Source organism: Anas acuta, chromosome 12, assembly GCF_963932015.1.
Source record: "Anas acuta chromosome 12, bAnaAcu1.1, whole genome shotgun sequence".
Classification (NCBI taxonomy): domain Eukaryota; kingdom Metazoa; phylum Chordata; class Aves; order Anseriformes; family Anatidae; genus Anas; species Anas acuta.
In genome coordinates this window covers 16,690,382-16,710,286 of record NC_088990.1, presented here as the reverse complement: position 1 = coordinate 16,710,286, position 19,905 = coordinate 16,690,382, and the positions used below count along the sequence as shown (strand labels likewise).

The window sequence follows — 19,905 nt, the reverse complement described above, 5'->3', positions numbered from 1 at the left end:
CTTCTACCATGCAAAAGGCAGCGTGTGTTTGTTGGATCCTTGCATTTCAACTCTCAGCTTCAGAGGAACTGGGCAAGTGAACCATAGCTTTTCTTGCTCGTAGTAGTTTCGGCCTTTAATTTCTCCTTAACTTTTTTTTTTTAATCTACATGTAATTTAATGTGTTTTGTTGTCAAATTGGAACATGGCAGGGCATCTGTAACTTGAACTGTCATGCACATCTCTGAGATGTGCATTTGGTTTGAGTGATGCAGTGAGAGCAGCCCCCCTGTGCCTCAGTGCATCCCGCTGCTTCTCCAGAGGCTGTCATTTGGCAGACCTGCTGAGCCTACCACCTCGAGCTGATGTTTGCCAGGTACTTGGTAACCACACACAGCTTTTCTGGATTAAAAGCAAGGTAAGGGATATTCTTGCTTCAAGCGAGGTTCTCAAACACTTCGCCTGCTGCTCTGATCTCTAACTACATAATGGTAATTTTCAGTGTCCGTATCTTACATTTGTGAGTGCTTGGGCTTTTAATGTTTAATTAAAAGTAATGTTGAGTTACATAAATCTGATTTAGGTTTCTTATATAAAACTAACGCGGTATGATTGAGTTTCCTGTGATAACGATACTGTGTTCTCCTCCTCCCCCAGCAGAGAAAACAACCTGGAAGAAGTCCAGCTAATGTTCTTAACTGAGTGAGAAAACAGTAACATCGAGCTCAGTATGAGATCAGGGACGACAGAGGCTGTGTCTGCAGTTGGGTGGTGGGATTTGGTTTCAGGAATGCAGTAGAAATGTGACTTAGATGGAATCACAGAAATGTGAGGTTGGAAGGGACTCGAGAGGTCAGCTAGCTCCACCATCCGCTCAAAGCAGTTCTCGTTAGGTGTGCCTAGGAGAAGGATCACAGAGCAGTGAGGTAGGAAGGGACCTCTGCAGATGATCCAGTCCAACTCCCAGTTCAAGGCACTGCCATCTACAGCAGGCTGCCTGGGGCCTTGTCCAGAAGTCTTGAACCTCCTAGGACAGAGACTCCACAACTTCTCTGGGCACGCTGTTCCAGCATTTGATCACCTATGTACACACATACAGAAACATCACGGGAGGAGTGGAGGGGAGGGGTGTTTTTGAGAATGGAAACTAGTAATAGTGTGTGCTGCTTTTAAGCACTTGTGCTGAAAAGTCCTTTTCAAGCTGCAACATGAGATTTAAAGAATTAAAACATCAGATGGAGTTTCTCAAGGATCTTGTTTTTGAAGTGAATTGAGAAAAGTCAGGTCTGAGCTGAAGTTTATCTTTAAAGAAAAGATAAATGCTTTCAATGGTATATTAAAACTATACCCTCTTTTTTTGAGTCTTTATGTCCTAATAATAGTGTTCTAGATCAGCATAATGGAGAAATTATTTTGAGAAGGAAAAAAAAGGTAAGCTGTGTAGGAGTTGTTTGTGCCTACCTGTGGTATCATTAATTTTTCTGGAAAAGAAAGCCAGGTGGTAAGCTGTATTTCTTCATAACTTTTCTGTTCTGTTGTGATTTTGGTTCCATTTTGCTAGTGTACTGGCCGGGAATCATGATCCATGAAATGCTGCTTGCCAGCACTTTGGAGTTCGTGATCCTACACGATTTCATTGCCAGCTGGAAAGCAAAATGGAAAGAAGCAAAACAGACAAGGGTTCCAAACTCTAAAGTAATTTTCCCACGCTTTAGAGATGGTGAAACTAGTAAGCTTTGCTTAGCTGCTGGCTGATACCCTTACCAGGTTGTTGGCGTGGTATTCTGGTATTCTTCAGCATCTGAAGTAACTTGACCTAAGATCGCTGAGATGCATCTTCACCTGGGTCTTTGTGTTCTGGTTTGTTTTGCCTCATTACAGAATTCCTGAGCGTCAGCCTTCTTGCTCTACAGGAATAACAGCATTCAGCAGGCCTGTATCAGAAGCACTTCTACAAATACTGAGACAGAACTGGATCTCTTATCTAGTCTTGATTTATTTATTTTTTTTTTTCCAACAACATATTTCCCTCTAGTTTCTGTGTATTTTACTTGCTTAGGGATTTCTTAGAAGTCTGAAGAGTTTGGAAGGAGGGTCTGCTGATTTATATGTTGCATCCATGAGCAATAACAAGAACTGAGCAGAGAGCTGTATTTGGGTGAGGTTTGGACCTGAGCAACCATTGCGAAAAATGAAGTCATGCTAAAAAAAGAACTTGAATGTTGCATAGGATGAGTTAAATACTGAGCTGTGGTTTTGGTTCAGAGAGGATTTTGCTTATACCCAGAGCAAGAATTACTTAGAAAAAAATGATCAGGAAAACTAGCAGAAGTGATGGGTTATTGAAAATGAAATATCTACACATTTATTAAAAAAAAAAAAACACAAACAACACAACACTTATTAAGAAATACTAGAGCAGCAAGCCGTGGAAATTGTATTTATTAAGGTAATATTCTGTGGGGTGGGAAGTTGTTGTGGAAGTACGGGATGAGTTAAGCAGAATGGTGAAACAGCCTAGCTATTACTTAAAAAAAAAAAAAAAAAATAAAAATCCTGGTTTTTCTTGTCAAGGTTGTTCTTCGTTACATAAAAGATGCGTTTTTCCTGTTGTCTAGATAGTAGGCAGGTACTGTTGTAGTAAAGACATTATTAACAGAAGCTGCTTCCAATATCACTGTCAACAATCCTTAATTCCAGTTTAAGTGGATATTCTGAATTCTGGAAATACCAATGTGAAGATAAATTTTTAGGCTGGTAGGTTGTGCTGTATAGGCTGCACCTTTTCACAAGGTATCATGCTGAGTAAATATAGCAGTGCTTGGGAGGAGCAACTCTTGCTTACAGCTTGGGATCCATACAAGATAATCATAGAATCATAGAATATCCTGAGTTGGAAGGGACCCTTAAGGATCATCAAGTCCAACTCTTGACACCGCACAGGTCTACCCAAGTTCAGACCATGTGCCTAAGTGCACAGTCCAATCTCTTCTTAAATTCAGTCAGGCTCGGTGCAGTGACCACTTCCCTGGGGAGCCTGTTCCAGTGTGCAACCACCCTCTCTGTGAAGAACCCCCTCCTGATGTCAAGCCTAAACTTCCCCTGCCTCAGCTTAACCCCGTTCCCGCGGGTCCTGTCGCTGGTGTTAATGGAGAAAAGGTCTCCTGCCTCTCGACACCCCCTTACGAGGAAGTTGTAGACTGCGATGAGGTCTCCCCTTAGCCTCCTCTTCTCCAGGCTGAACAGGCCCAGTGCCCTCAGCCGTTCCTCGTACGTCTTCCCCTCCAGGCCTTTCACCATCTTCGTAGCCCTCCTCTGGACACTCTCCAACAGTTTCATGTCCTTTTGATACTGTGGTGCCCAGAACTGCACACAGTACTCGAGGTGAGGCCGCACCAGCGCAGAGTAGAGCGGGACAATCACCTCCCTCGACCTACTAGCGATGCCGTGCTTGATGCACCCCAGGACACGGTTGGCCCTCCTGGCTGCCAGGGCACACTGCTGGCTCATATTCAACTTGCTGTCTACCACGACCCCCAGATCCCTCTCTTCTAGGCTGCTCTCCAGCGTCTCATCGCCCAGTCTGTACGTGCAGCCAGGGTTTCCCCGTCCCAGGTGCAGGACCCGGCACTTGCTCTTAAGAAAAATGTCATTAAAATAAAGGATATTCATGATATGAAATGCTTTACCTTATGGGTGTACTATTTGTTTGAGAGAATAAGGCTGGTATTTCTGTTCCCAAAATAAATGATCGATTGTCACTTCTGTGCATGTATGCTCAAGCAGAAAGTGAGAGTGAGGACTGGGTTCTCAGGCTCAGCAATCAGTGAGAATTTTTTGCTCATACACATCATGCGAGGAAATGCCCTAGCGGGTGATTTTTCTTCCACTGAACGTTGTCGTGTAGAAGATAATCCAGTAGCAACAAGGATGGTTGGCCCTTAGCTGCGCTGTCTGATCTCCCTCGTAAACTGGTCTGTCTCAAAAATACATTTGGGGAAAGTTTTTGCTCCCTCCAGAGTGCTTGAGTGAAGAAGCAGGAGTAGAGCCAGCTTGCCAAGTGTGGTGCGGAGATAGAGAGCAAACAGCAAGTGTCAGCAGTGTGGGGCTCGCTGTGCTTACCCTGCCTCCGAGTCCCCACCTCTGCCTCTACCTGCTCCAGTTGCTGGCTTCCAGGATCTGAAATAGCTCGGGTATCTCAAAGGTAGGCTGTGGGTATCTCGAAGGTAGTCTAGAGTAGCTGTGGTGAGCTGTGTGTCGTCTGTACAAAGGCTACGAGAAAGCTTGGACTTCCACTATTGAAATCAGATGCTAGGCTTCTATTTTATTTGCAATAACTGCAGGGAAAGAGTGGTGGTGGCGGGGGGAAACAAGTATTTTTAATCAGCAAAGGCCTTTATGGTGTCTGTGTATGACAATTGGAGAGAATCTGTTGAAATTTGAGGTGGTTGTAGTTTAACTGGGAGAGGACAAAGGTGAGTGTCTGCGGAAGCCCTGCTGGTCAGTGCTGCAGGCAGCGCGCTGCTCCGAGCTGGTGCTCAGCTGCTGTGCTGGGGGGAAATGACCTCTCCGTTCCCTGCATAACACTGGCTGAGGAAGATTCAGTGTTTTTTTCCTATAAACTTCCTCAGGAAGCTGTTTGTTTTGTTTTGGATATTGACTTTGGGCATAGATAGTTTTAGTTTTTTAAGCAGAAGATGAATACAGTCCATGGGACACCCAAACAAACCTGCAGAAGTTCTTAAAACAGATCCCAGTGCTGGTTGTGAAACCAGAATTAAAAGGACTGTAAGAAGTGTGATCAAGATGCAGTGATTCTGCTTCTAACCTGTACAATTCTGAAGTTCAGCAGCGTCCTATTGCAGAAGTAGACTTCCCTAGGAATAACTTGGAGAACTAATTTTAGAAGCCAACGGAAATACAACGAGGTAGATAAGATGGAAGAATTTCTTCTGTTTTGACTGCATTTATATCAAAACATATGAACTGTGCAGTTCTAGCTAAGAGGAAACTTTCTTTTTGAAACAGGCATCAGAATTTTTAACAAAATCTTAACTTCTTTGAGACAATTCGAGCTCTTTTTGTAGAGCTCGACTGACTAAATGATCTTTTTTTCCTATTGTCTGATACAGCCCTTCACCAGTTGGTTCGTTCTTTCTTTTTCAAGCATCTCAAATAATAACCGGCTTAAAAATTTTTCTTGTGACTTTATTTTTGTCTGGGACAATGAGGTATGCTTTTAGAAGTCATCATTTTATTGGAAGTAAGGGATATTCAAAAAGTACATGATGCCGCGAGCTTGGAGTGACAGTAGTCCTCATGTCAAAAGTTGATTGGAAGTGAGGAAGTAATTGCTTAAAAATTAACTGTGTAAAGAATAACAAATGAAGCTTTGCAAAGCAGTTCAGTTAAAACAGGAGTTATTTCTCCAGGAAGCTCCCTTCAGCTTGCAAAGCAACGCTCAGAAACTATTCCGGCTTGGATTGCAGGAATACCTAGGAGTTGGGTTTCAGCCTAGCAGTCCTCTAGGTGCCGAAGGCTGGAGAAGGAAGTGTTAGACTGGAAGGAACTTCATTTCGGGCACCTCGCACTATTTTAGGCATGAGATACTAGGTTCTGTAGCTGTGATTTGGATCTTTCCAAACAGAAACTTGAACTGTCTTCTCAAGCCTGCGGGCAGCCCGAGTGCTGCCGCTGATCGCAGCTTTCCCAACTGCAGGAGACGTGAGGCGAGCCCTGCTGGTGGGAAACACGGGAATGCCGCTCACACTGGCACTCAGCAGGGCTCTCCGGTGATGCTGGGAAGAATATCTTGATGCATAAGAGCAGAATTAATCCTTTGGGGGAACTCTGTCCTCAGTGTGTGTTCGTGTACCCAGAAATACGCATGAAAAAAGAAGTTGTGTGAGATGAGGCATATTAAAAAAAAAAAAAAAAGAGGCAAATAAAAACACCAGCCTTTGAGAAGCAGCAAGGAAATGTGAGTGGGGGAATACTTTAAGTGCCTTTTGAAGCAGATCGTAAAGGGAGCTTTCTGAAAAGATATTTATGTTGATATACTCGTACCTCAGGGAAATATCAGAAACTTGAACAAGATTTTGTACTTACAGGATTCTGAGGAAATTGTAATCATAATTGCAAATGTTTTATTTGCATATTGATGAACCACAATTTCGTGTATAATTTTATTTCTTAAAAACAATCAAAACCAGATCCAGTTGCTATCTACAGAACTGGGAATGCTACTAATTGGCTGTATAAAGGTGTTCAAAATGAGCTTAAGGAAACATTTTAATAAAGCGTGAGTATAATGCAGTATTACCACAAGTCATAATACCATCCTTTGTATTACTCATATTCTTAATACATGTAGAGAACCATAGGCAACGTACAATATCAGGAGTGCTTGAATTTAGCATGCTGCCAGTTGTCCTCTTGCATTTCAGAGATACTTTTATGATTTCTGTTAGGTTGCCCAACCCAATACTGTAGCATCTTATTCTCAGGTCCTTAGTTTCTGGGGTGTTAGGCAGTAAGTAGGCTGTTCCCTGCCGAGTCTCCTCAGTTACCCCAAATCAGTGGTGGTAACACTGTCATGGGTACTAGGTTTGGCAGCAGCAGGGCTGGCAACACCCCTTAATTACAAGCTGTGTTTGCTATTTCTACAGATTTGGGAATGACTTAAGTCCTTGCAAGATTCCTGAAATTCCTCTGCTCCTTGAAGAGCAGAGCACTGCGTGGCTCTTGTTTAAGAGCAGCTTTACAACAGGGAGCTGGGCTGATGGGGAGCAGCGGGAGCCAGTCCTTCTGCCTCGCTGTGTAGGGCACGCACCTTGCTGGGGCTTCGTCACGCGCCTCCGTCCTCTGCGAGCAAAGGCAATTCCTTACAGATGGGAAACGGACTCACAGAAGCAGTTTGTGTTAAAGCCAACATCTCACCTCGGGCTGCCTTTGAACTGCTTTAACTGTTCTTGATTGGACTGTTTGGGCATGCAGAAAGAATGAAAATAAGACACCACTTGGTTTGCTATCTGACTAATGCATATTTGATGTTTCTGAGCCGTGTGAATTTGAAATGAATGTAACTGCAAAATCTGGGGGAGGCAGTAGCAGGAGATGAGAAGAGGTTGTGTGAGTGAGAAAATGGAGAACAAAGAAGGGAAGTGGAAAGACTGAACTTACACAGAGAAGGGAACAGCCTGCTGACTGAGCTGCCGCTTCTATTTAGCAAGCGACTGCTTGTAGGAAGGCTGCTGGGCTCCGGTGTGTGGTGGGCAGTGGGCTTGGGGGCTGCGTCGTCTGGCTGTGAGGTACGAAGCCTTCTGTCTGTTCTCAGAAGCACGTTGTGTACGCCACTTCCCTTTTTTCTTACTCATCGTTTTGCAGTTTCTCTCATTGCGTACCCTTTGATGCTGGGATCCCAGCTCTCCTCCCTGCCCCAGCGGCGCTCAGCGGGTTAAGCTGGGGCTTGCCAGTCTGGGCTGTGCCCAGAGCCGGCTGTGGGTGCCGCTGGGACTCCCAGGCCAGGTAGCTGAAGCTGAGGAAGTGCCTGCCGGGGCTGGGACAGATGTGAGAGATGGGCCTGCCTGGTTAATTCCTCTAAGCATTGGAATAACCTGGTGCAGGTAGAGCTGAGGCTGTCCATTTCCAGTAAATTTCGTATTGCAACTTTTGCAGTCCTTTACTGGACTCCTTTTTCACCTCCTTCTGAATAGGAGTTACTTAGCTTGTGGAGGTAATTCTTCATTTGTTGAGGAGATGTTCAGCCTCAGAAACTCTTGCCAAAGCTAAGACAGAATGAGAGCATCAGAAATGGGGGAAGAAAAGCAGTATTCATTAACAGTTTAGCAAGCAGAACATTCTGTTTTGTTTCAAGGATAGCACCGTGTGTGTAAATTGTTACTGTTTTAAAATCAATCAGATCTGTCTTTGAAATGCTTAGCTGGAAAGTAAGAGTCTGCTTTGGGGCTAGAGCTGAGGGAATTTCTAATGCAAAGGAGCAATGCAATACTGGATGGGGGGAGCGAGGGAAACCGGTGGAGTGAAGTGTCTGCCAGTTCAGTTGCACCAACGCTTACAGGACAAGCAAACCCTGAAAGAGAAATTAGCTGTCAGGTAACACATCCTAACCTGCGAAATCAGAGCACAACATGTGGAGAGAGAAACTGCAGCTTTTTGGGGTCATGAGAATAATGCTGTTCGTAAACCTAGTTGCAAGTTCAGATGTTAGAAAATTGGACCAAGTTCGAAAATAGGCTTGTTTCTAACTCTTTTCAGAGATGCTTTTCTTTAGTGGACTGCTTACTTGCAAGAGGGAGGTAAAACACTGCACTCCTTCTGGCAAGGCAGAAAATGTAGCAGCAGGCTAGCAGGAGACTTCATACTGTTTGTTGTGTTTCCTGCTGCCTTTTTACCTGTTTTTAAGCCTTTGGCTCTTCCATTTTTTTTTTTTGCCTCTCTCCCGATCTCCCCCTTTGGAAATGTCTGTTTCTTGTGCTTGCTAAATAGTGCCAGTGTCTGTTCTTTTAAGCAGACATGTAGGTATGTAAATATTGTCATACTGTTACTGTTTAACCTTGTTCCCCTTCTGGGACCCTTTTTATTTCTGCAATTCCACTGTGTTCACCAAAGGATCTAGTGTACGCTGAACTGCAGTCTGTTAAGTGACCTGTATGCATAATACAGTAGCACAGGTACTCTGTCTAGGCACTCGTGAGTTGGTGGCAACCTGCGTGTAATTAGGACGAGCAAAAGGCAGAATGCTCAGGAAGTGAAAACATCAACACGTCGGATCGTAGTGGGAAAACTGAAAGTGGGTGTTGGAGCAGCTTAATTTACAGTGCCCTTAATGAACAACCTAGAGCGCCAACATCATGAGCTTGTCCTTCCCTTTAAACTTCTGAAATGCTGAAGTTAAGAAATATGTACTTATTAGAAATCTATTACCTATTTTAAGTCCTCGTACCCCAGTCCCCTGGAACAAGCACCACAAGTTCAGCTGTGACGTCTAAAGGCAGGAAATACCTAGTGAACCAGCCAGCCAGCCCTACTTTTCTGTTACTATGCAGTATGAATATTAATGTTAATTTTGAGTGTAAGTTTTTATTTGTGGTACTATACAGTTATTACGGCTATTGACAGTGAAGTCTGATCTGTGGTTGTTCTTTTTCTCTCCTTAGAGCACAACAATGGAAGAAACAGCTATATGGGAACAACACACAGTGACTCTTCACAGGGTAAGCTAATACAATTAGTTGTGTGTGCCTAACTCAGGATGCTGGTAAGCTTTGAAAACAATAAGAAAAAGCCAGATGTCAGGAAGTAAAAGAAAAGGAAACCGTCATATTGCTCTGTTTAAATTTAGAAGTGTTGTAAAAGCTCTGTTTGATAGTAGCTCTCTTGGTCTGTTGTTGGACTTCTAAGATAAGCCTGCCTACAAATAACTAAACAAGAAACCAAGCTTGAGATTACTTCTGTGCATAACTGAAAGTGGTTAGAAATCAAGTGTCTGTGCATTAGAAGTTGTACTGTAACTGTAGTTAAGTTTTTAAAACTAATAGCGAAGGCTTAAAATAGTGCAGTTGAATATAACTAAATGTCTTCAAAAGTGCCTAAATTGCTTGTAACTTCTTAAAATCAGTGGCTGAAAATAGTGTCTGGGTGCACTTTGGCACCTTACACAAGATAACGTGTACTAGGAATCAGTGAATACAGGCAACTTTTACGTTCAGACTAACTCTTATCTGAGTTGCTCTTAGGTACATCAGGAAGTGGTTTAATTTATCATGAAGCTGTACAAGAGAAGCAATAAATATGTAAAAATGAAAATACGTAGTAATACTTTTCTAGGCTACTCTTCAAGTTTACAGTAATTAGTAGGCCAACAAGTTCTTGAACAATAGGTATTCTTTTTATAAGTAATTGCCCTTTTTTATTTTCTTTTGGAAACTGTGCAGTCATCCCTGGAACCTTTTATATATTTTTTTTAAACTTACAGATTTAATCAGTGCTGTTTTTATTTAAAAGGAGAAAAAAAATGGTAGCAATACAAGGCTTGATGGTAGTCTTAACGATAGCTCAGTTTCTTCAGAAAGGGTTATTATTCTGGTTAAACTAAGCATTAATTTAAGTGAAACCTGAAATTGAGTTCAGTCAGTGTGCAAAAGAATAATAAAACACTTAAAACACTGAGATAACTTAACTTGAATGAATTTTGAAACAATAGGTTGGACGTAGAAATCACATCCTTGGTTTCACTTACAGTAAACAAAGTCAGAAGTTCTGGTACAGAAATGAAAGTGTGGTTTGATTATAATTCTCATTGATATATTATGTGGCAGTCTCTTGCCAACTGTGCTGGTTTAACTGTTTTGTTAACTTAGTACTTCTCATGTAGATGTTGAAGGCTGGTGGCAGCTATTGTTAATAACTTTGGTAGCAGGAATGTAACCAATTAAACAAACAAACAAAAAAACACAAACAAACACCACATTTTCTACTTGCCAAATACCAAAACCAAAACTTCTAAGCTGCTATTTGTTTAACAGTAGCACAATTTCTTCTCAACACTGTGAAGAAGCTTTTCAGGAGAGTGCACATTTGTTTGTGAGGTTTTAGATTTTGCTTTTTATTTGTCATTCTTCTAGTGTTGGGTTATTAAGTAACCTAATTAAGTAATTAAGGCAGGTTATTAAGTAACCTGATTAAGTAAATCAGGTTACTTCTGTGTACCTGTATGGAGAGAAATTCATCTAGATTTTAGTTATCCTCAAAGATAGCTGGAAGTTAAAAAGTTGGAACGGACTCAAAGCACCACTGCCGGGCTGGGGGTATTTCTCCGTGTGAGTTCATCTCTTCCCATGTGAGCTACAGACCTGCTAGAGACCACCCGTTGTCTGCTATGTAAAACAATTTGAAGAGCTGAACCCGCTTTAGTGCGGGATACTGACAAATCTTTTTTGGCTTAGCTGAGGGCAGTGAGCTGGCTGTGACTAATGGCAGGAGTGACACTTAACCTGTACCGAACGTGTACAGGGTGGGTGCAAGTTGGGCTTCACAGCATTAGCTTCCAGTGGTTTGGGGCTTTTTTTGGTATGCCCATAGAGCTCCTTACTTCTTTGTATGTCTGGTCAGTATTTACCTTAGAACTGAATGTACACAAGTTGCTTGAAAAATCTGGTTGAGAATAAAGTCTTGGGAAGCTCCCTTAGAAGAGCCAGCACCACCTAATTGGTACCAGTGTAATGGCAAGCACATCTTGGGGGTCCTTTCCCCGCACCACAAGGAAGCTACTGCACTGCGATGTGCTGTGCCATTTCGGTTTGCTTTTTTTAGTGGTATCTGGTCAGAATTAGTTAACAAACATCAGTGGTCCTTACTCATTGCAGTTACCAGCTTTAAAAATAGAAGGCAAGTACAAGTATTTTAAGTAATATGTGTGTGAGTCCAAGATGCATAAAACATTCTTGACTTCCTTTGTTCTTGTTTTCTGTGAGCAGTTTCTGTGCTGTTGGTAATTCCAGCACTGACAGTGTTATTTTGCTGAAAGCCTGTGGTGTTTTCCAAGATAACTCCATTGCTCCTGTGCATGGTGCAATTGGATTCCTTCAGTTCTTTGTCCTCTGCAAGGCTAGACAAAACTGTAAAAGCAAGAAGCGGTTTTGATAGTAATCATCACACTTTAGGAAAATAGTTACCATTTTGTGTATACCTCTTTAAATACATCTAAAGAAAATAAGTGCATTAGCAAGTACTGTGTGAGGTGTTCGTACCATGTGTTCTTCATTGATTAGCTTTTTTGATACCTCAGACACTGATATATTAACTTCTAAAAATGCTTCTGCTTTTTTTCTTTCACAGGGTGCAGTTGCTGTATGTAATGTCTCCTTATAAAGCAGTTAATAGCAGTTAGGAAGCCTCATGTACCTTGACAGGATACATGTTTTGGTTTTCGATGGTGCTTTTTTTGCTCCGGTAGTGGTCCTTTAAAAAGATGATATAACACTGTGGAGCGTTTTGAGGATAAAGAGAAGGATTGTTTTGTGTAGGGAGTTCCTCTTGAAGAATGCAGCTTCACTCACTTCTTCCTGTAGGGTTTCTTTCTTTGACCTTTACGTTCCAGAGATGATATTGCAAATTAGGGACAGAGTATACTGAGTCCCAGTAGTTGCAGTATGTATGTGTCAGTTCAGGCATTTTGTGTTTCTTCTTTTTTTTTTTTCAGATGCGAGACTTTCTTTTTCTTTTTTTTTTTTTTTTTTGATCCAAGTGCTTCGGGTATCTTATAGAACCCATAACTGAGCATATAAGCGGTCTGACTGCTGTTATTTAACATACTGCTGCAATTCACCAACTACTGTTGATAAAAGTAGTTATATCTAATTCTGGGGGGATGGGGAAGAGGCTTGAACTTCTAGCCACCTTTTTTTGTTCCCTTTCTCTACTATACTTCTAACTTCTGAGCCTTTTACGTAGCTCTTAAAATACTGAGCCAGCCTCAAATCCAGTTAAAGCTTACCAGATAGCTACAGTTTCTTTTACCAAGAGATTTTCTATTTTTATAAGGTGAACTCTAAGTGATTTGAAGGAGGAACCATGCCCTTTGTGTTTTAAGTGGGATTTTTTTCATCCTTGGAACTTATGCTCTCAGTGTTTAAATACTAGATGTGTTTTTTAAACCTTGTAAAATAGAAATCATGTGTACATTGCTTCCTGCTGTTCCCATGCTGTTAAACTGATCAGGAGTAAAACTAAGATACCTGTCTGTACCTTAGATAAACTGTGGTGATCATCTTGTTATTTCCATCTACTAAATCAAGAGGTTTCTAGGAGCTAGGAGAGTTTATCTTTTACTTCTGGGTTAATGGTAGGCAGCAGGAGTAGTAGGCAGAGAGGTAGGCAGACGTTCACTGTAAGCTTCCTTATTTGAGCTCTTAAATTTTCAAAAAGATTCAGGGTTTGATTTGAACTTTCCAACTTGGGTTATTCTTTAAGACTTAAATTTAAATTGCTCAAAAGTCTTTTACAGAGTGGTCTTTCTGAGTACTGCCTGCATATGAGACTGCATCCTTTCAGGGTTTCTTGAAGAGAAGAACTTGATGTTATTTAAATAGGAAACCAGTTGTCTTGTGTGTTTATGATTTAGGAAAAGAGGACATTTAAATGAAGTTGGACCTAATGTCGTCTTTATCTCTCTTCTTCTTGCCCCTTCCCACCCAAGTATAGTGCTAATTGAATTTTGGTTTCTACAGTAATAGGAGGCTGAAAGATTAAATGGTGGTGTGAGAAAGGGGAGAAGTTTTTGCTTTGCAAATGTTACTGTTTTGAAAAGGGTTGTTTTTTTTTTTTTTGCATGTTTTTGTAGGCTATTCTATATGTTGTTCTCTTGGAATGATTTGAAAACAAAAACCCTTCAGTCTGGTCATAAGGGGTCATTATAATCCTTTAGACTGTCCTCCTGCATGGCACAGGTTTGCACTTTGTAATTCTTGAATCTCAGCCATGATTTCTGGTTGATCTGGCTGGAATGTATTTGAAAAGATGTTCAGTCTTCCTTGAAAGAATTAAAATGAATGTGGAAGAAAGCTGTAAAGTATGTGCCCGCCCCCCCGCACACTTTTGAGACCAACCTTAATTTATTCGTACCTGGCCACGGTGTTTGCTAACTGTTGAATTCCCTTTCTAAACAGTGCATCTCCAAATCCTTGTTTTTATATTGTATGGTTCTATTCACTGCTTGTAGGCTCAATCTGGACCATGTTTTTCTGACCTCTCTTCTGGGGGGAAGTAGGGAACCTTTTTTTTTTTTCTTTTTGAGCAGTAATTATTGCATGTAAATCTGGACATTATACATAGGTGGGTTACAGCCAGATGCAGACTGCTGTGTTGCTTCCACTGTCATGGTAGGGTTATAAAACTCACTGTCAAAACTGGGTCGTGTTTGTTGAAAATTCTGGAGAAGTCAAAAGGGATAAGTCTTCCATTATGGGGTGCATGCTGGTGTGGAATGGACAGGAAAAATTGGCTGAAACCCATTCAGTGACTTGATACTCTGCATAGCACGGAACTTCAAAATAAATTCTTGAGCAGGTTATGACATTTAAATGGAAATATCCTTCCAATAATGTTTGTTTCCTGGGCAGTGATGGGAGAGTGAGACAGTTTGCAGATCAATTACACTGAGAGAGTTTTTCTTATTCTTGCTGCTTTCAGGCAGCAATGTAAGCATCATTGTTATATCTTGAAATGCTTACCAGGAATATGATTTCATAGGCACTGACCTCGCTGTAGTGGCAGGTCACCTTAAAGGGAAAATACTGAAGCAAATTACTTCATGTGCTGAAAAGATTCTGATATATGTAGTGGTACAAGTGATCTTGGTATTTTTCTTAATACAACTGCAGGTTCAGTTCCTATTGTGTGCTGTGATCCTGTCAGTTTCTGAGCTGAGTGAGGTCAAACTGAGGAAGTGCCATAATGTGAAACCTCAAAGAAAGTGTTGCAGGAAGTGGCGAAGCAGCTTTGAATCTGTGTCTCAACACAGTGATATGGTGTGTTGGGCTTGCTGAAGATTAAGGCGTTAGTGATGACCACCTGGGGCCCAAGCCATAAAAATGTGGTTGGGATCAATTAATATTTGGTAGTCCAAAACTCTTCTCTGCCTTCTAGAAGTGAATTTTTACTTCAAAAACAAACACAACAACAACAAAAAATCAAACAAAAACCCCTCGTTTCTGTATGGATTGAATGGCATTGCATGGTTTGTTATTCCTTCCTTCTTCCAAAAAGTCCTATTCATTCCATAGGAGATCTCTGTGTTAGACACAGTAACATGAATTTTAACTGTATAAATAACAGAAAACGCATTTATTTCTCTTGTTAAATTATAGGCCCCTGGATTCGGGTTCGGTATTGCAATATCTGGAGGAAGAGATAATCCTCATTTTCAGAGTGGTGAGACATCGATAGTTATTTCTGATGTGCTGAAAGGAGGCCCAGCAGAAGGACTGCTACAGTAAGTGCCAAACTACACCCGCCTTCTAACCTGGGGCATGCATCTTTGTCAGAGGTAGCTTAACCTCTCAATTGTTTTGCTCTCAAGATATCTATAACTGTTTGTATAGTAGGTTTATAATGTATGTAATTTTTTCAGGTATGCTCTGTCACCAGTATTTTTCACTGATTTCAGTATTTATACTGCATGTTGTGATTTTTTTTTCTTTTCAGAGAAAATGACCGTGTTGCAATGGTTAATGGCGTTTCAATGGATAACGTTGAGCATGCATTTGCTGTTCAGCAACTGAGGAAAAGTGGGAAGAATGCCAAAATTGTAAGTGAATGTCTTGAAGACCTAAGTGTCCTTAAGTTCAGAAGCTATAGACCAAGAGTGAAATAGTACAGTCTGCTATGAAATACATGCATGATGCAAGGTACTTAAGTAATACCTACCAAAATTGCTGAGTGGAGTGGTGTTTCAGGTTTAAGTGATGATTTGGCCTATGGGTCACCCAAAATAATACTGTAATATGAATGATCATATTTGGGTAGCATGGCAATAGATAATAGACTTTTCTTTACGGTAAAGTTATTCTCAGGCTGCCAAATATTCAATTTTCAGCTTTGCTTAATCTTTCTCTGCTTTCTTGAGTGCCCTTTTATCAGGTTTTTCCCTGGCTACTGTATGCTGAAGGTCTTTACCTCCTATTCAGACAAACATAGTTCTTATACTTAGCAAGCAGTGTGCCAAAGTAAAGTATAATTACCTTAATTCCTGTAATTTTGTAGGCTTATTCAAAGTGCCAGGCTGGCTTTTGAACTTTGCTAAACAGAACAGATCATCACTTGATGGTAGCAGTCTGTCTTTCCATAGAAGTTTTGAGAGTAGTTTTTATGTTTCTGAAATTGTAGAATACAAAAATCACAATGCTTAACTTCTGAATTTAGCAAAACAGGGTTTTAGGGCTTGTAGAAAAGCTTTTGTGATGATGGATTTCAAGTGCTCTCGTATGCTTCAATAGTGTTGCAAAAATTGTGCCGTGTTTTGCATTTGTAGGTTTAGCAATTATTTAAACCTTAGACAAAAGACTGTGTGGTGAGCTGTGCAGGGCTTCTGGTATCTACATGTTTTCTGTGATGTTCAGCTGGTGTATGCTTTGGTGATAGAAATAGTTTTTCTTTTTTTTTTCTTATGCAAAGAAAATCAATTTATAATAGAACTTCTTGTATATTTGCTAGGTGTTACAGAATTAAACCTTCTAGACAGAGTCAGGTTTTATTTTGGAAATGGCCATCTACATTAGTGCAAACTGACTTGGAACTTTCATCGGGAATGTTTCCCTCTCCCTGTGGCTTACGTAAACATGGATTTGGAAGGTTGGCAGGCTTCAAAGTTACGGAGAGCTGCTGTCAATAGCACACAGAGAATACAATAGTTATTTAAAAAACAAGTTTTTAGCAGTACCAGTGACTGGTTTGTGGGTTTTAGCAAAGAGAGAGGGTATTCAAATATTTAACTCCGTGAAAACAAAATATTGTGCTGTGCTGCAAAGGCTGTAGTTCTTAGAGTTTTTTCCTCTTTGTGCAGAAGGAAAACGACTAATACCTTCAGCAGAAGGCTAAAACTACCCTGTTTTTAAAAAGTGCAATGGGTTCTGGTAATCTGTATTTGAGGTTCCTATATTATTTGTATACAACTTCATAACAAGAAGGCAAGAGTTCAGAGCGTTCGCAAGTACGTCTATTTTCTTTTGAGCCTTTGAATTAGTTTGGCCTATGACATTTGGTAACACCATTAGAATTACACAGCATGGAATCTGTTAAATGTGAACAAGGCAAATTCTGTAAATCAGTCTTGAGATTTAATTCTGGACTTGTTATGCAGTTCCAAAATTACTCTCCAAGAAAAGAAGTCTGGTGCTACGATTTTTTTCCATTTTTTGTCTCCTAAAAGACAGTATATGGGCTGGGGATTCTATTGTTTATTTAGACCAGAACATGTCTGCATAATCCTGGATACAGAACAATGAAATATCTTGCTTGGAACTCATTGGTAATCATCTTCCATTGTGGGATTCTGTTACTTTTTTGTTAGGCAGCAACAGGTTCTCAAGAGATCTTGTTAGAGAGAGTGTACCTAGGCTTATCCCTTTGTAGTGATAATCTTGCCTGACGTGTTTGTTTTTCCCCTTCGATGATAATTAAGTAGACTTAATTAGTAATCACAGAATGGTCTAGGTTGGAAGAGACCTCAAGATCATCAAGTCCAATGTATGTCTGTAGATTTCATCTGTATACGTAGAATCATAAAATATTCCAAGTTGCAAGGAACCCACAAGGATCATCGAGTTGAATGCTGGACTCCACACAGGACCACCCAAAAATCCCACCATGTGTATGAGAGCGCTGTCCAAATGCTTCTTGAACTCCAGCAGTCTCAGTGCTGTGACCACTGCCTTGGAGAGCCTGTTCAGTGCCTGAACGCCCCCACAGTGACGAACCTTTTCCTGACACCCAATCTGAAGCTCCCTTTACCCAACTCTGTTCTGTTGATTGATTCTCTACACATCAACTGTCTTGTGGCTATAACTAGGCTTTTCGTAACCAGCAGACCTCACATTCTCAGGATAGTTGAAATCTATACTTCATAGATGCAGAATGAGAAGTCTGGAAAATCTGTTTTTTTTAACTGTTACATGTATTTGTTAAAGGCTAGCTACACATCCCACACTTTGTGGGATGTCATGACTATCACTTTGAATCTTTCAGTCTTGTATAACTTTCCCCTTGTGTAAAGGATTCCCGTTGTCATGAGCTTACAGTGATCAAACTTGGGATGAGTGAGGATTTAGGTTTTCCACCAGTCCCAAGGGGTTGGCAGTCCAGGAACTGAGTATTTCTTCCCAGATATATCTTCATATAGCTTGCAAGAGTAAGTTTATTTTAATAAACAAGAATGCGTTTACAAAGTTCCTGATGACATATTAGGAGTGTTTTCTCTACCTCATATTAGTTTAAACACAGCTAGCTACTTCAGGATAAATGGATACCTACGTGTGTAAGTGGAGGGTTTATGTGGAGATGGGTGGAAGCTAAAAGCGATAAAGGCTTTCAGGCTCCAGAGGAACAAACTTGCATCATGTATTTAATTGCTGTTGTGAAAGAGAAACTAACTTAGTTTTGACATTAATTTTCATGTTGGCCTATGAATCTGTTCTGCAGCTGCTGATTACCACTTGAGGAAAGTCATGGCCCATCTTTATTGCTGAAAGGTTTTCTCTTTTTAAAAGAAAAGATCAACAATAAAACCCATTAAAAAAACCCAAGCACATTAAAAACAAAAGAAAGCAAATGACAACAGCAACAAAAAAAGCACACCTTGATGTTAAGACTCAATTTATACACAGTCAATATTAAAATTACTTCATTGTTTCTGAATTATGCAGTTGATCGTGGCTAGCTTGCGTTTTGTAAGTAACTTGCATTCTACAGTTGCAGAATAAAGAAGAATGATTCTTTTATGTTTTGATCCTGGAGAAATTACTGCAGTACTTTAGGAAAAAAGCGGCAAAGTACAAAATTCATCTGAATTTCTCTTATCTTATAAAACTGTATTTTCATGTGGAGTGCACTGAGGTGGTTTTGCAATGTAAGGGTAGGATTTTAAAGTTCATATTTAGTCACTTCCGTTTGAATGAATGCATCAAGTTAAACACCATTGGGATTAATGTTTGTATAATATAACAAATGGAAAAATAGGATTTTCCTGAAATTTATTTCTCTCCCCCCACCCTCATTTTTTTTTCCTTTTTTTGGGGGGTGTGTGTGTAAAAATAAAAAAAGTTGGAGTTGGCATTTTTATTGTACTGATTAAAAGACTGAACAGAGGAGTGTCTTTGGGTGAAGGACAAAGCTGATGGGGGGGGGGGGGGGGGAAGGGCATGAGTACAAAAACTTTAAACCCAAGGTTTTAGGGTTTTAAAATAAAGTCATTTAGGAAAATGACTTAACGCAGAGCTGCATGCTTCTGCTTACTCACTGTACTACTGATACCCACACCTGCAGTTGCCTGAGGTATAGGACACAGGGAGCTTGGAGTGCAGGCTGTAGCCTAACCACAGCTGCGAGTCCCTTAGTCTTGTGTCCTGTCCTGTCCCATGCCGCCCACTCCCCAACTTCCGTAATGAGCTCTGCAGGTAGTTTATTGTTGTTCTCTGTAGGACTTGATTCCTTTAAGTACCTTGCACCATTCACTGAATGTGTTTGTGCTTGCAGAATTTTGGCTTGTATATGTACATGTATATGGCTACATATATACAGGTACATATGTGTATGTACTTGTGACATACATATGACTTGCAATGTGATATAAAACCCATTATTATGTACTTAAATGTGGTAATGTAAAATTAGGAGGCGCAAGAGACATGCTTCAATGCAGCCAGGGGCTGATACTGATGTTTGGTTGTAGACTATCCGAAGGATGAAGAAAATTCAGATTCCAGTAGCTCGACAGGAACCTGAACCAGTGTCTGAAAATGATGACGATAGCTATGATGAAGAGATACGTGATCCAAGAAGCAGCCGTGGTGGTCCCAGTTCCAACAGAAGGCACGAGAAGAGCTGGGTAAGAGACCGAAGCGCAAGCAGAGAGAGAAGCTTATCACCGAGATCTGACAGAAGGTCAGTTACTTCCAGTCAGCCTGCAAAACCTACCAAAGTAACGCTGGTGAAATCAAGGAAGAATGAAGGTAACTTCTCCAGAATTCTCTTGTTAAGACCTTCGCTGTTGATTTTTTTTTTATTTTTTTTTAAAGGCCAAATGCATCAGTCAGTGTGGTGGTAAGGGCTTCATGGACTTGATGAACAGTGCTGTTACAGTTTGCTTGCCAGTTTTACAAGTAGCTAGCGGAAAACTTGAAAACAGCTGTT

The 19,905-nt window shown here is 40.8% G+C and overlaps 1 protein-coding gene across 7 annotated transcripts in view; it reads left to right on the top strand.

Moving 5' to 3' along the window:
- Positions 1-19,905, top strand: part of TJP1 (tight junction protein 1) — a 161,171-nt gene that overhangs the window by 105,991 nt on the left and 35,275 nt on the right. For 6 of the 7 annotated variants that reach the window (XM_068695339.1, XM_068695336.1, XM_068695335.1 and 3 more), the window contains 4 exons: positions 9,159-9,215; positions 14,868-14,992; positions 15,205-15,307; positions 19,445-19,724. In XM_068695339.1, coding sequence (XP_068551440.1) covers positions 9,159-9,215; positions 14,868-14,992; positions 15,205-15,307; positions 19,445-19,724 — 565 coding nt within the window. Of the gene's footprint in view, positions 1-9,043; positions 9,074-9,158; positions 9,216-14,867; positions 14,993-15,204; positions 15,308-19,444; positions 19,725-19,905 lie in introns of those variants that run through there. The other variant, XM_068695338.1, reaches the window with a different exon arrangement.